The sequence below is a fragment of the Nycticebus coucang genome, chromosome X, assembly GCF_027406575.1.
Source record: "Nycticebus coucang isolate mNycCou1 chromosome X, mNycCou1.pri, whole genome shotgun sequence".
Taxonomy (NCBI): Eukaryota; Metazoa; Chordata; class Mammalia; order Primates; family Lorisidae; genus Nycticebus; species Nycticebus coucang.
In genome coordinates, this window is record NC_069804.1 from 20,495,947 (window position 1) to 20,510,902 (window position 14,956).

At 35.1% G+C, this 14,956-nt stretch overlaps 1 protein-coding gene across 7 annotated transcripts in view; it reads left to right on the forward strand.

Moving 5' to 3' along the window:
- The window catches only part of CNKSR2 (connector enhancer of kinase suppressor of Ras 2), a 330,879-nt gene that overhangs the window by 238,565 nt on the left and 77,358 nt on the right, over window positions 1–14,956 (forward strand). For 4 of the 7 annotated variants that reach the window (XM_053580413.1, XM_053580415.1, XM_053580417.1 and 1 more), the window contains 2 exons: window positions 1,831–1,920; window positions 3,444–3,658. In XM_053580413.1, the coding sequence (XP_053436388.1) occupies window positions 1,831–1,920; window positions 3,444–3,658 (305 nt within the window). The remainder of the gene's footprint in view (window positions 1–1,830; window positions 1,921–3,443; window positions 3,659–14,956) is intronic. The other 3 variants (XM_053580414.1, XM_053580416.1, XM_053580420.1) reach the window with 1 other exon arrangement.

Genomic DNA, 14,956 nt, shown 5'->3' on the forward strand with positions numbered 1-14,956 from the left:
TTTTATCATGACGGGGCGGCGCCTGTAGCTCAAGGAGTAGGACGCCAGTCCCATATGCCAGAGGTGGTGGGTTCAAACCCAGCCCCGGCCAAAAATAAATAAATAAATAAATAAATAATTTTATCATGACTAGTTTCTCCTCAAACTTTAAAAGAGCTTAGCAAAGTGTACTAAATAAACTGTATCCCTGTAAATAATAAAAAGCCATGAAGTCAATACATTTTCCTTAAGAATAGAATTAAATTTCTCCCAGCATGTTTTTTTAATACATGCAGTGATTATAATAATTGATGATGAAATTTACCTGGGCAAAGAGGGAAGTTGACAGAACAGAGGGTGACTCAGAAAAACTAAAAAAAGGGTAAGATTGATGGATAAAAGGAGAAAGGATTGTTGGACTTAGAGTACTGTAGGGAGAGTGCAATAAATACTATAGGTGTTAGTTGGAAAATGGGATATTTGGAGAGATTATAGGCTTTACAGATGACAAAGGTTAAGCATATAACCACAGGAATGGTTGTAGGAGAAAACCTCAAGAAACTGAGAACCCAGAATATCAAAGAGTAAATGTTGAAGTCACCAAGAATTTATCAAAGGGGCGGTGCCTATGGCTCAGTGATAGGGGGCCGGCCCCATATACCAAGGGTGGTGGATTCAAACCTGGCCCCGGCCAAACTGCAACAACAACAACAACAAAATAGCCGGGCATTGTGGCAGGTGCCTGTAGTCCCAGCTACTCAAGAGGCTGAGGCAAGAGAATCACCTGGGCCCGGGAGCTGGAGATTGCTATAAGCTGTGATGCCACTACACTCTACTGAGGGTGACAAAGTGAGACTCTGTCTCAAAAAAAAAAAGAGAGAATTTATAAAAGAAGTAATGTTTGAGTACCTAGGTTTGAATCCTGGTACTATGCACTTAGCATCTGTGTGCCCTTGGGCAAGTTACATGACCTTAGTTCTCTGATCTATTATTACTGTTATCATGATCATAATAATCATTGTTATTTTTATGATCCAGTCCTGTGTGAATCTCTACTTTTTTTTATTGTTGGTAATTCATTGGATCTCTACTTTTCATTCCTTAAAAATTTACTGGGCAACTATCTCATGCCATCCTTTTAAAACTTTGGAGTAATTTTCTTTGGCTGTTTTGTGCTTCAGGAATTTCAAGTGAATAAAAATAATACACTGCGGCCTCACCAAAAGGTTATTCTTGAAGTCTTTGCTATGAATTCTCCTTGCTAAAGTAAAATACTGTTTAGTAAGAACACAGACCCAGAGGGAAATGGGGCAGGCCAAAGCAGAGATTACTTGGTTCTGTGAACTAGATATGCTCACAGTAGCAAGAGAGATGCTTAGGGCCAACCCAGCAATAGGCCATGGAAAAGAATGTTGTGGCGTTCCGATCTGAAATGGGTCAAGTTAAACACAAGGAGCTACCATCTTGGAGGTTGACTATCAAGATATAGAAACTTGGACATTAGGAAATAAGGCAGAGATCCAGTTACTGAAAATGAAGTAAAATCACTTAAATAATGATCCTCTTTTTAAAGGTACATACTCTTAAAGCCTGGGGCTCCTAAGATAGCTAACCTGGGCTTTTTATTAATTATAGAAAGTGCCTTAAGTTGCATGACCACCTGGCTAATTGCCAACAGGCAGTTTCACCTTCTGGCTCAAAACACACATTTTCTCCATCTGCACAAATGCCAACCATAATGTTGCATAAGAGTGAGTGTGTTTTGTAGGCTTTAGCTAAAAATCAGTGTAAGTTTAAGCAGACATGGGGAGGAAAAAACAATGTGATGTGAACTTTGTTCTCTGTGTTTAGGCAAGCTACGACCTATATCTATGCCAGTGGAATATAATTGGGTGGGGGACTATGAAGATCCAAATAAGATGAAGAGAGATAGTAGAAGAGGTAAGTGTTCTAGAATTTCAGTGTAGGCTGGGTTGTTTGAACAATAATCAACTTTAAATGTTCTTTACATACATTGTTATGGCTTCGGTAGAAAATTTATTCTATCATTGACTTTATTGTATAGGAAAACTGAGTCAGACCAACATTTGACTATCTTGACCTATTATTAAATGGATATCTTCTCTGCCTTCTAAAGGATTCAGGATAGATAAGTACAGTGTGAAAAATATATATCTGGTTTTTATTTGAAAGTTAATATTTGGAAAACAAAGTCAGAAGTGTGAAACTGCATAAAATAATTAAGTTCAGGGAATAGGAACAGTTTGTCATCAGTCCTTGTTAGTCCACAACTGCAGCGCAACCTCACTAGTTTGTATTGGTTCTGTGAATTTATCCAAAAGAGAATGACAATTGTAGCACATGGGTAAAAGTTCATGGAAACTGGGCCAGTGACTCTAAAGAAAACCATGTGGAAATTGAAGAAAACTTGCCTTGCTTTTTTTTCCTGTTCTGTTTGCTGTTCAGGGTTACCTTCTTACGTGGGGGTGGGCTACTCTTGAAGTATCTACCAAAAAGTAAGTTATTATGTTCACTTATCCTGCTATTGAGGTGAGCATTAAAGAGAACAACTACAGGTTTAACTACTGTCTAGTGTGGACACGAGTCATGCTGCTGCTTCCACTTTCTGAAGTAGAGAACCATAAGGTTGTAGATGAAAAACAAATCAGGTTCTATCCATAGAACCTAAGCTCACTAAGTTTCCTTCATGATATGCTTGACCCGTTTGCCTGTTATTTCTAGCCAGTATACAGAATTCATTTCTTTACTGCACAGATCCACAGACCACATGGACAAGCAAGCATGAATATCTGCTTCATTAGTTTTCGTAACAGTTGTTTTATGGAGGGAGCATTTCTGAAATTGTTCATAAACATAGGAACATTGACAGAATCCTTTATATCTATGTATTCATTCCATTTTCCAAGCTTCAGTTTGTAATCTCGTTTGTTTTATAGACTAAATCAAGAAAAAAAATAAAAGAGAAATACTTAGAAGAGCCCCTTGGGGCAGGGGGAAGCTACATGAAATACTAAGTGCTGTTACTGATTTAAGCATAGATTTCTTGAACTAAGTTTGCTGACCATTGGTTTATAATGTGGGCTTTAACTTCTCCAAAGATTCTACCTAGCATGCTGTAGGCCAATGCTTGTCATCAGGCTTTGGCAGAAGACCGCTGAGAGAGCTTGTATCAAATTTATGAAACACACACCCAGAATTTCTGGTTCAAGTTCTGCAGGTGATTTTAATGTAGTTGGTCCACAGATAAAACTTGGAGGAATAATGTGTAGGCTGTCTGTTTGTTATTGTTCTATGATCCAAATAATTGAGATCTGCTATATTTCACTACATATTTTTTAAATTAAATCAAGTTAAAGTTCTGAAATGAAATATTGAGGCAAAATTGGGAAAATAATGGTAAATTTGTGTTATTTACATTGGTGAATTTATCTCTTTTTATATAGAAAACTCTCTACTTCGATACATGAGCAATGAAAAAATTGCTCAAGAAGAATACATGTTTCAGAGAAACAGCAAAAAAGACACAGGGAAGAAGTCAAAAAAGAAGGGCGATAAGAGTAATAGCCCAACTCACTATTCGTTGCTACCTAGTTTGCAAATGGATGCATTGAGACAAGACATCATGGGCACTCCTGTGCCAGAGACCACACTATACCATGTAAGTAAAATTTCAAAGACTCTTTGATATAATCTATATCGGGAGACTAGCAAATGATTCTTTTGGATAAATTCCAGATTATCACAAAAGAACCTAACTTTAAAGTTTATCCCCTCCAAAAATGATGGATTATTGATTTGTTTTTCAGTTCATATGTTCTAGCAAGTTGGATTTTAATGAGATAACTTCATATGCATAAAATAGAGAATGATGATTAGCTGAATAATCATCAGTGTGATAATATACAGTAAATGGATAGCTGTAAAATTCAACAACTGAAGGTAGACTATTTTTTTATTTTATTTTTTATTAAATCATAGCTGTGTACATTAATGCCATTATGGGTACAATGTTCTGGTTTTATATACAATTTGAAATACTTTCATCAAACTGGTTAACATAGCTCTTTAATATATTCATGATCCTATTTGCATGGTGCAAAGGCAAAGGCAGGGCCGTCAAGTCCAGGCCAGATGAATGATGAGAAACTAGAACAATGATCATATGGAAATTAAAAATCTTGTTAGTAAGAACATTCAACTTAGAAAAATAACCCACTTTCGGCCATTTTGGTTAAAAGGAGCTTATTGTACCAACAGACCTACCCTGTTTCCCCGAAAATAAGACATCCTCCGAAAATAAGACCTACTTACAGGAAAGATAAGACGTCCCCTGAAAATAAGACCTAGCGCATCTGTGGGAGCACACCTTTAAATAAGACACTGTCTTATTTTCGGGGAAATCGGGTTATAGCTTCTTATTACGAATCCTCAAAAAACATGGTCTGCAAGTTTGTAAGTAATTTAAACAACTGTGCTTATTGCTTAGAAGTATTAAAAACAATTTAATCTGCCCTTGCTGTAGAAAGTATACCATCTAGTTATAAAGGATATATAAAATATTTAATTTATACTTGAGTTGTTTTTCTGAGTAAATCTCTTAAATTATGTACTTATTCTATAACTCTCATAAAACTAGAGTGCAGGAAAATATTTTTCTTTATTTGGATTACTTGTGTCATTCTCTCTCCTTCTCTTTCCCCAGTTACATAACTCTTAAGCCTCTTCCTTTCTAAGAGACTAGTGCCCATGTCAAAACCTCCATTAAATGACTGCCAAAGCAAATTATTATTTTTCCAGACATTCGAAGTCTGAAATCAATACTCTTATCTGTGTGAAGGAGGCTACTTTTGTTGTTGCCACTAGTTAGAAGAGCTGTATGAATACTGAGCTTCCTCTAGAATCTGATGTTCCAGTTATAACAAAGATATTTGTACCAGAATGTTTATTGCAGCCCAATTCATAATTGCTAAGTCATGGAAGAAGCCCAAGTGCCCATCGATCCACGAATGGATTAATAAATTGTGGTATATGTACACCATGGAATATTATGCAGCCTTAAAGAAAGATGGAGACTTTACCTCTTTCATGTTTACATGGATGGAGCTGGAACATATTCTTCTTAGTAAAGTATCTCAAGAATGGAAGAGAAAGTACCCAATGTACTCAGCCCTACTATGAGACTAATTTAGGGTTTTCACATGAAAACTATAACCCAGTTACAACCTAAGAATAGGGGGAAGGGGGAAAGGGAGGGGAGGGACGGGAGAGGTGAGGAGAGGGAAGGGGATTGGTGAGATTACACCAGCGGTGCATCTTACAAGGGTATATGTGAAACTTGGTAAACGGTCTGTGAAGCTAGTGAATGATGCCCTATGATCATATCAATGTACACAGCTATGATTTAATAAAAAAAAAGAAAAAAAAAGAAGTAATAGCCTGAACGAAGGTTTGAAGACAGCTAGCTTTTTCAAGAAGGAATCTGGTAGTAAGAGATGAAGGTGGAGAGGGAAAAAGAGGCCACTTCAACTCAAGAGTGTATAAACTATTAACAAGTTTGGATTTATCCTAAGAGGAATGGTTAAGTCATTGATGGCCCATTTAAAAAAAATCAGCCTGTTTCATTCTGCCATGCACATCCAGACAGCTATGGACTGTTACTGTGTGAGGAAGGAAAATAGAGAGATGAGTCTTGTGGATTTTGAGTTACTAAATTTGTGAAGACAGAAAAAAGTGAATCAAACTGATAATCATGAGTATTGTATTATCTGGGTCTATAAATTGTTTCCACTTTTCTAAGGGCATTATTAGTTATGTATATCAGTAACCTGGTCTAGTAACTTCACCTCTAGAAGTATATTCTAAGTAATAAATCAGATTCCACTTATGCCCTCTACTTTTATGATGTACCCTAAATCTTTAACATGATATTTTCCAGATAGATGGCATTTATCCCAACTAGTTTTTGACAAAGGGCCATCACAGAGTGAGGAATATTGTTAACCTTGTAATGCTGATCCACAATTCCACAGTAGAGCACTGGGTACTTCCTAACTCTGTCATCAGGTTTAGACGAAGTGAAATAATTTTTGCGTCCAAGTACATGTTGGATACCTATAACCAGTGTTCAAAAAGAGAGAACTTTCATTGGTGAGTTTTACTAGACTCCTAAGTTCCCTTCAGGGACCTCACCTTGCACTTGTTTAGTACTTTCACAGTTATCAAGGGAGTTTCCACGTCTGTTATGGCTTTTGAACCTCACAACAACCCTACTTGAAGATAACAAAACTCAAATTCAGAAAAGTTAAATGATTTATGCAAAGCTGTGTTGCCAGAAAAAAAAAACAAAAAACCAAGTGTAAGATCAGGAGTGGGACCCAAATCACCTACTCCATGGATCTTTCTACATTTGTACCCTATTGCTTTTTGCATGGCAGGTATTCCCTACACAGAGGAATTTGTACTTTAATGAATAAATAAGTGCATTTTGAAAAGTTTGATTTGAAAAATGTGCCCTCATATATTGATGTTAATAACATTTTCAGTGCCTAAATTGATTTCTATCCAGATTTCCCTTTTGCTTTATGTTACTATTTTTTAAGTTAGGGAAGAAAACATACAGAACTGGTGCTGTTATAAAACATAAGTAGTTATTCAGCATGATCTATTGCTGGGAAAACACAATATTATAGTTAAAAATGCTTGGACCTTGGAGAGCAAACAATACACTTAAATGAATTTGGGGGCTTTTATTATGTTTTTACATGCTTATTTAAGAAGGAAAGGATTTTTCCTTATGTTAAACTTATCTAAAAACACAAGATCCTCTTTCATGTTTACATGGATGGAGCTGGAACATATTCTTCTTAGTAAAGTATCTCAAGAATGGAAGAAAAAGTATCCAACGTACTCAGCCATACTATGAAACTAATTTATGGCTTTCACATGAAAGTTATAACCTAAGAATAGGGGGATGGGGGGAAAGGGAGGGGAGGTGGGCAGAGGGAGGGTGATTGGTGGGATTACACCTGCAGTGCATCTTACAAGGGTACATGTGAAACTTAGTAAATGTAGAATGTAAATGTCTTAACACAATAACTAAGAAAATGCCAGGAAGGCTATGTTAACCAGTGTGATGAAAATGTGTCAAACGGTCTGTAAAACCAGTGTATGGTGCCCCATGATCGCATTAATGTACACAGCTATGATTTAATAATAAAAAATAAAAAGAAAAAAATTAAAAAAAATCTGAAATCCAAAATAAAAAAAAAGGAATGGAAGAAAAAAAAATTTAGTAAACCCAAAAGAAATAAAATAGACACAAATATACTAAAAAAAAAAAAAAAAAAAACACACACACACACAAGATCAATATGAATATGTAATCTATCACCTTCATGATGAACCACTAATCTTCATTTTTATCAATTGCTCCTTTGGAGAATATGGCCATTTTAATGGAATAGGACATAAATGGAAGAAGACTATGAAGAATGAGTATTGAGTTTCATGGGATGCTGTCTCTGATATAATACTAGCTCTATGTAGTCTAAAGATTTAAAATTCAAATTTAGAGAAAATTTAGTACAAATTTAATAGCAAGATAATAATAGCATTAAATACCGTTAAACAACAAATTTGAAAGGGTAAGTGGGAGAAGTGTAATACTCCTAATAAGGAGACCTAGATTATGATCCCCACTGGTATATTCTAGAAAACAGCCCAATAAAAATATCCAAAGCTAGGCAAATATTATTTGGCTTCAGTGTTTGACTCATTCCCCTTACTAGTGACAGCAGAAATGTTCATGTGATAATATAAAGAATATTTAGAAGTTTATGGGATTATAAAATGTGCATTTTTTTAGTAATTCCACATATCTGATATGTCAGTTTGTATATTTTTTCTTTAACTTATTTAAAAGGAAATCATTCACTATGCTCTGTCTACCATGATCATCCACGTTCTTTGCCACCTCTTTTCTTTTCAGCATGTTATTTCCTCTCCTGGGAACGCTGAAGTTGGAGGGCAACCTTCCCTTATCACTACCCTTTGAATTCAATCAGTTGTCCTATTATAGTCTTTTAGCACCTGGTACTTTTTCTTCAAAACCTTTGTTTTGGTTTTAAATTGTATGTTTATTCATGTAAACATCTGCTTAGTGTTTTTCTCCCCTGTACATGGCAGGACAGGCACGTCCATGTCCATGATGAGCAGGGACAATTTCTCCATTTTGTTCAGCACTACACTTTAGCACCTCATATAAATTTAGTGTATTATAAGCTGTGAATAAAACTGTGACGATTAAGTGGATTAACAAGTGCATGAGTGAATGTGGCAGGAACTTCAATGCCTTTCTCAATGTCTTCAACTTGAGGCCAGCCCCACAAGGATTACCTCCCCCACAGCCCCCACTTCCTCCATTCCAGCTCAAAATTTCAGTTTTAGCCAGTTCTTGCTTTTTTTCTTTCCCTGCCATCTCGTTATAGAGGTTCCCAATATGCCCATCAACCAAGCATGTTATGGCATTTTTTAAAAGAACATAACTTTATTTTACCTACTTACTGATTCTGTCTGAAAATTTAGAAATTTTTAGCTATCAAAGCCCTCATCTAACCTCAGATTATATGAAGAAAAGATGGCAATGTTTCTGTGTGTGTGTATTTTAAAAAGTCTTAAATAAATAATAATTTAATTACTCTGAATTTCAGCTTTAAATCTTGTAGTACTTACTTTTCATTAACATGATATGGCTATGGCAACTTACTCTCTCATTAAAGCTACTAAACTAAGTCCATACATGAAAAATTATTTATTTTTTATGTCTATATGCTGAGATTTCAGACCAAGTAAAATTTGATTATGTATCCAGATACCACACAGGTATACTTTTCATAAACTGAATACTAATGTGATTTTAAGATGGTTTATTAAAAACAGACTTTGAGTAGGTGTTCAAAAATCTGGATAATTTTATCACATTCCAACATTTGTGTGGCTTGTCTTAGTTTTTCAGGATATAACTGCAAACATTCAGTTTTATTTTTAATAAATACTTCTAGTCATTCTGGTCAATTTGTGAGAATTGGAAGGAGGAAGGAGATGGAGAGCTATTAAGAGACTATTTTTTAATATAACAGATAAACATTATGAAATACAATATTCTAATTACTTTATAAATAATAACTTATTTATCCTTGTAACCCTGTGAGGATGTTGTTGGTGTTATTGCCATTTTATAGACTGGGAAGCTGAGGCACGTAGATTAAGTAGGTAGTTACGTGATAGAGCTGGGATTTGAATGTCAGCATTCAGACTTTTAGTAAGCATACTACGTTGCCCCTCAAAAATAGCATAATTTAACAGAAACTTAACAATTCTCATATTGCAAGCCATGTATAAGGCCAAGTCTAAGTGCATAGGAATATATAAAGACTAACACAGGCATATCTCAGGGATATAACAGGTTCAGTTCAAGGCCACCACAATAAAATGAATGTTGCAATAAAACTAGTCACACAAATTTTTGGGTTTCCAAGTACATATAAAAATTATATCTACACTATAGTTTAATCTGGTAAGTATCTAATAACATTATATCTTTAAAAACTATGTATTAAGATATACCTTAATTAAAAATACTTTTTTGCTACAAAATACAAATGGTCATCTGATCCTTCAGCAAGTCATAATCTTTTTGCTGGTTGGGCATGACTGATCACAATAGGGTTGCTGAATGTTGAGGTAGTTGTAGCACTTCTTAAAATAAGACAACAATGAAGTTTGCTGCATCAATTGACCCTTCCTTTCACAAAAGAATTATCTGTGGCATGCATTGCTGTTTAATGGCATTATATGTACCTATAATAGAACTTCTTTCAAAAGTGGAGCGTGTCCTCTTAAACCTTGGTGATGCTTTATCAACTAAGTTTAAGAAATATTCTAAACCCTTTGCTGTCATTTCAGTGATGTTCATAGCATTTTCACCACAGGTAGATTCAATTTCAAGAAACCACTTTCATTGTATACATCCATAAGAAGCAACTCTTCATCTGTTCAAGTTTGATGATGAGATTGCAGAAATTCATTCATATCTTCAGGCTCTACTTCTAAATCTAGTTCTCTTGCTATTTCCACCATGTCTGCAGTTACTTTCTCCACTGAAATTTTGAAGTCATCCATTGGGTTGGATTCAACTTCTTCCAAACTCCTCATAGTGTTGATATATTTACATCCTCCCCATGAATCAGAAATGATCTTAATGGCATCTAAGAATAGTGAATCCTTTCCAGAGGATTTCGGTTTACTTTGCCCAAATCTATCAGAGGAATCACTGTCTATGGCAACTATATCCTTATAAAATGTATTTCTTAAATAATAAGACTTGAAATTTGAATGTATTCCTGATCCATGGGCTACAGAATGGATGTTGTAATAACAGATATGAAAGCATCAATCTGTTTGTATATCTCCATCAGAGATGTTGTTAATATTGCCAATGAGCAGTATTTTGAAGGGATTCTTTTTTCTGAGCAATAGGTCTCAACAATGGGCTTAAGCTATACTGTGAACAGACATGCTGTCATGTAGTCTTAATTGTTCCATTTTTATAGCACAGGCAGAGTAGATTCAGTATAATTTTTAAGGGCCCTTGAATTTCTGGAATGATAAGTGAACCTTAGCTTCAAGATAAAGTCACTAGTTGCATTAGTTCCTAAAAAGAAAATCAGCCTGTCCTTTGAATCTTTGAAGCCAGGCATTGAGTTCTTCCCCCTAGGTATGAAAGTCCTAGATGGCATCTTCTTCTGCCATAAAGCTGTCTCTTCTATATTGAAAATCTGTTGTTCGGTGTTGCCACCTTCATCAACGATCTTTGCTAGGTTTTCTGTGTAACTTATTTCAGCACTTGCTGTTTCACCTTGCACCTTTCTGTTATGTAAACAGGCTGTTTCCTTAAACCTCATGAAGCAACATCTGCTAGCTTCCAACTTTTCTTCTGTAGCTTCCTCACCTCTCTCAGCCTTCACAGAATTGAAGAGAGTTAAGGCCTTGCTCTGGATTATGCTTTGGCTTAAGGGAATGTTGTAACTAGTTTGACCCAGACCACTAAAACTTTCTCCATATCAGCAATAAGGATGTTTTGCTTTCTTATGCTTCATGTGTTCACTGTAGTAGCGTTTTTCATTTCCTTCAAGAATTTTTTATTTGCTTTCACAATTTGGCTAATTACTTGACACAAGAGGACTAGTTTTTGGCCTATCTCAGCTTTCAACATGCCTTCCTCACTCAGTGTAATCATTTCTAGCTTTTCCTTTAAAGTGAGAGACATGTGACTTTTCACCTGAACACTTAGAGGCCTAATTTCAATATTATTGTGCTTTGGGGAACAGGTAAGCCCAAGGAAAGGGAGAGACAGGGAATGGCCAGTCAGTGGAGCAGTCAGAACACATACAACATTTATTAATTTTCTTATATGGACATGACTTATGGTGACCTACAGCAATTACAATAGTAACATCAAGAATCACTGATTACAGATTACCATAACAAATGTAATAATAATAATAAAAGTTTTCACTATTATAAGAATCACTGAAATGTGACAGATAGATGAAATAAGCCTATGCTGTTCAAAAAAATGGCTACAATAGACTTGTCGGACACAGGGTTGCCACAACCTTAGGTTGTAGAAAGTGAAATACAATAATGCGAACTGCAATAAAACAAGTATGACTATAATGCTTCTGCTACTACTACTAATAGCTAACATTTACTGATTACTTTTTAAGTTCCTATGCTAAGAACCTATCTCATTGAATCCTGAAAATGACCCTATGACGTTGATATTACCATTATTATTTCTATTTGGCATAACTGAAAGAAACTGAAGCATAGACTTGACTTTACAAAACTAGAAAGTAGCAGAGTTGGGAAATGACCAAGAAGTCTGACTCCAAAATTCACATCTTTAGATGAATAAAGTCATTTCTGCTCACAAAGATTTTATAATCTGTCAGGGAAGATAGAGCTATTATTATTACAAAGATGGAAAATCTGCTATATTATGAGCACATAAACAACCATAATTAAATTTTTCTCCAGTTACAAAGGTTGGTTTGTCTAATAGCTGCCTGACTTAGATTCATTGTTTGAGGATAAAAGTAATTTAAATGAAAGGGCAGATAGTGTTAGTGGCAAAGATGTCATCTCTGAGCTAACATTCATTTATGTCAACCAATTTTTCTCCATTTTAACTTTATTCACCCAGAAGACAGTGATAACACAATGTGGCATGATTTTCTCCTCATGAAAGTACATGCAGACATGTTAGATAGCCATTATAGATATTATTGTATTTGTTTTGTGTATATTCTCTGATTTCTATGGATGACCTGATCATTTTGAAAGTGCTTTATAAGTAGCGCTGGCAAAGCCCTATGTGAAACAGTGGACTATTAACTGAACATCCTTGGCAAAGAGCTCTGATGGCTCAGGTCTTTGGAAATGACAGTCCTTTCTTTTATTCTTATAGGCAAATAACATATAACTTCACAGACCTTCATTTTCACTAATGACGAGGTATTTCTTACTATTAACCTACTAAATGATTTTAAAAGGTTACAAATTGAATAATCATAAAATAATGTGTTAATAGAGTTTGTTGAATATTCTTATTTAGTTTTCTGATAAGCCTGGTATCCATGCAACCAGGACAATGCAGTTAGGTTCTTATTGCCCAAACAGAAGTGTATTTCCATGATTTTCAGAAGGAATGCTGTAATGATACATCATCGGGATTTTTTAAAGTTACCTTTAGTTTTTAGTTGTGGATCTTTTTCATTATAAATTATCATTAAACTGCATCATTATCAATTTTCATTTCTTTTAGGTTGCATATCCTCTAGTATGTAATAATTCACATTTACCCACAATTTTCTAAGAATGATACTGTCACTCATCCATACCCAGCAGTACTTACAGAGTAATAATCTATTGGTATCACCTAATTATTTTTATTACATTGGAAAGTGGGGATAGAGGGATAGACCCCCAGAGGTCTGGAGGTCCCTAGCCTATCTACCTTCTTTTCTCTACTTTTCAGTCTTCTAGTAGGTTAGTTAATGTATTTTAGCTCAGAGATGACTTCTTTGCAGAGGGGTCTGTTAGGCTGTCCTAGGGAGCCACAATCAAAAATTGTTTTGAAATTCACTGCCTTAGATAAAGACATATATAGTTTAAAAAGAAGAAAGAAATCTTGACTTTGTTTATTAATATGAAATGGGTTTTTTTGAATGCTAGTCCATAAGGAAGCATGGGAAGAAAAAATTCACTTGTTTTTCCTGACTCATTTATACCAATAGTTCTTCTTGCTTCCATACTTTGGAAGGTTTTTTGTTTTGGTTTTTTAAAACAAATAAGCTATCAACAATCCTCCTCCAATTTTTTTATTCACCACATGCTTTGGGGGGGCTTGAAAATTCACAGATACAAACCTCTAGTTCCAGATAAGATGGAGTACATACATTTTGTTTTTTCCTACTATTCCTAACCAAAAGCTGAATAGGCGGGACACAATTATAAGAGGGATTCTAACACATGAAATGTTGTAACCTAATTATTTGTACACTCAAATTAACCTGAAACAGTATTTTTTTTAAAACTAAATAAAATACATTTGCTCACTTTCTAAAAAACTTTGAAAGGTGAAAAAAATAAGGCAGAGAGGCTAGGAACCTCCAGACCTAACGAACAATCTAGTTGGTAGTTCCTGGGCTTTTTTTTCCTTGCCTCCTATATACCATGGCCTAGGTGCTAGAAAAGCCAGCAATCTAGAAATGTCAATAGGCAGGAACAAAACATAACCCCAAGAAAAACCTGCTTTCTTTAGCCAGTGGACCAGGAAAAGGGGTGGTCCAACAAGACAAAACATTTTAATAATACCTGCCTGTTCTCAGGTATTCATGAAAACAGTCATGCTTCTCTTCCTCTACAACAGTGGTTCTCAACCTTCCTAATGCCACGGCACTTTAATATACTTCCTGTGGGACGCGTCCCACTGGTTGAGAACTGCTGCTCTACAACAACAAGACTAAAGAGTAAAGAGGGTACATTCACTAAAGAAGACATGGCAATTTTAAGTATGCACCAAATAGTAGAGAGATAGTAGAGATTCAAATACTAGAAGCAAAATCTAACAGAACTGAAAACACAGATTAATAAATCTACAATTAAGGTTGGAGACTTCAACATCCCTCTCTCAGTAATTAATAAGCCACTAAACAAAACATCAACAAAGTTACAGAAGTACTGAATCTACCAATGGTATCTAATAGATACCCAGCACCAACAGAGTATGTATTCTTTTCAAGCATGCATGGGGTGTTCGTTAGGATAGACAATATCCTTCGTCATAAAATAAATCTTAATTTTAAAAGAACTGAAATAACACAAAATATGTTCTCCGATCATGATAAAATCAAACTAGAAACCAATAACAAAAAGATAGTAAATCTCCAGCTACTTAGAAATTAACATACTTCTAAATAATCTTTAGATAAAAGAGGAAGTCCTAAGGAAAACTGACCTGAATGAAAATGAAAACAACAAACGCTTAGAGGAAAATTTATAGCACTAAATGCTTATATCAGAAAAGGAGAAAGGTGTTAATAATCTCAGCTCTCACCTCAAGATATTAGAAAAAGAACAACAAAAAAAATAAGCAGAAACAAGGAAATGGAAACAGAAAAACAATAGAGGACAACCCAAAAGCTGTGAGGTTTTTATTGAAAATTTTTTAAAAATTGAACATCTGATAAGACTGATAAAGGGGAAAAAAAGAGGTATAATCCAAATTACTAAGATCAAGAGTAAAAGAGAGGATATTTCTACAAACTTCTCAGACATTAAAAGAATGCTAAGGAGGGCCTGGTACGGTAGCTCATGCCTGAATCCTGACACT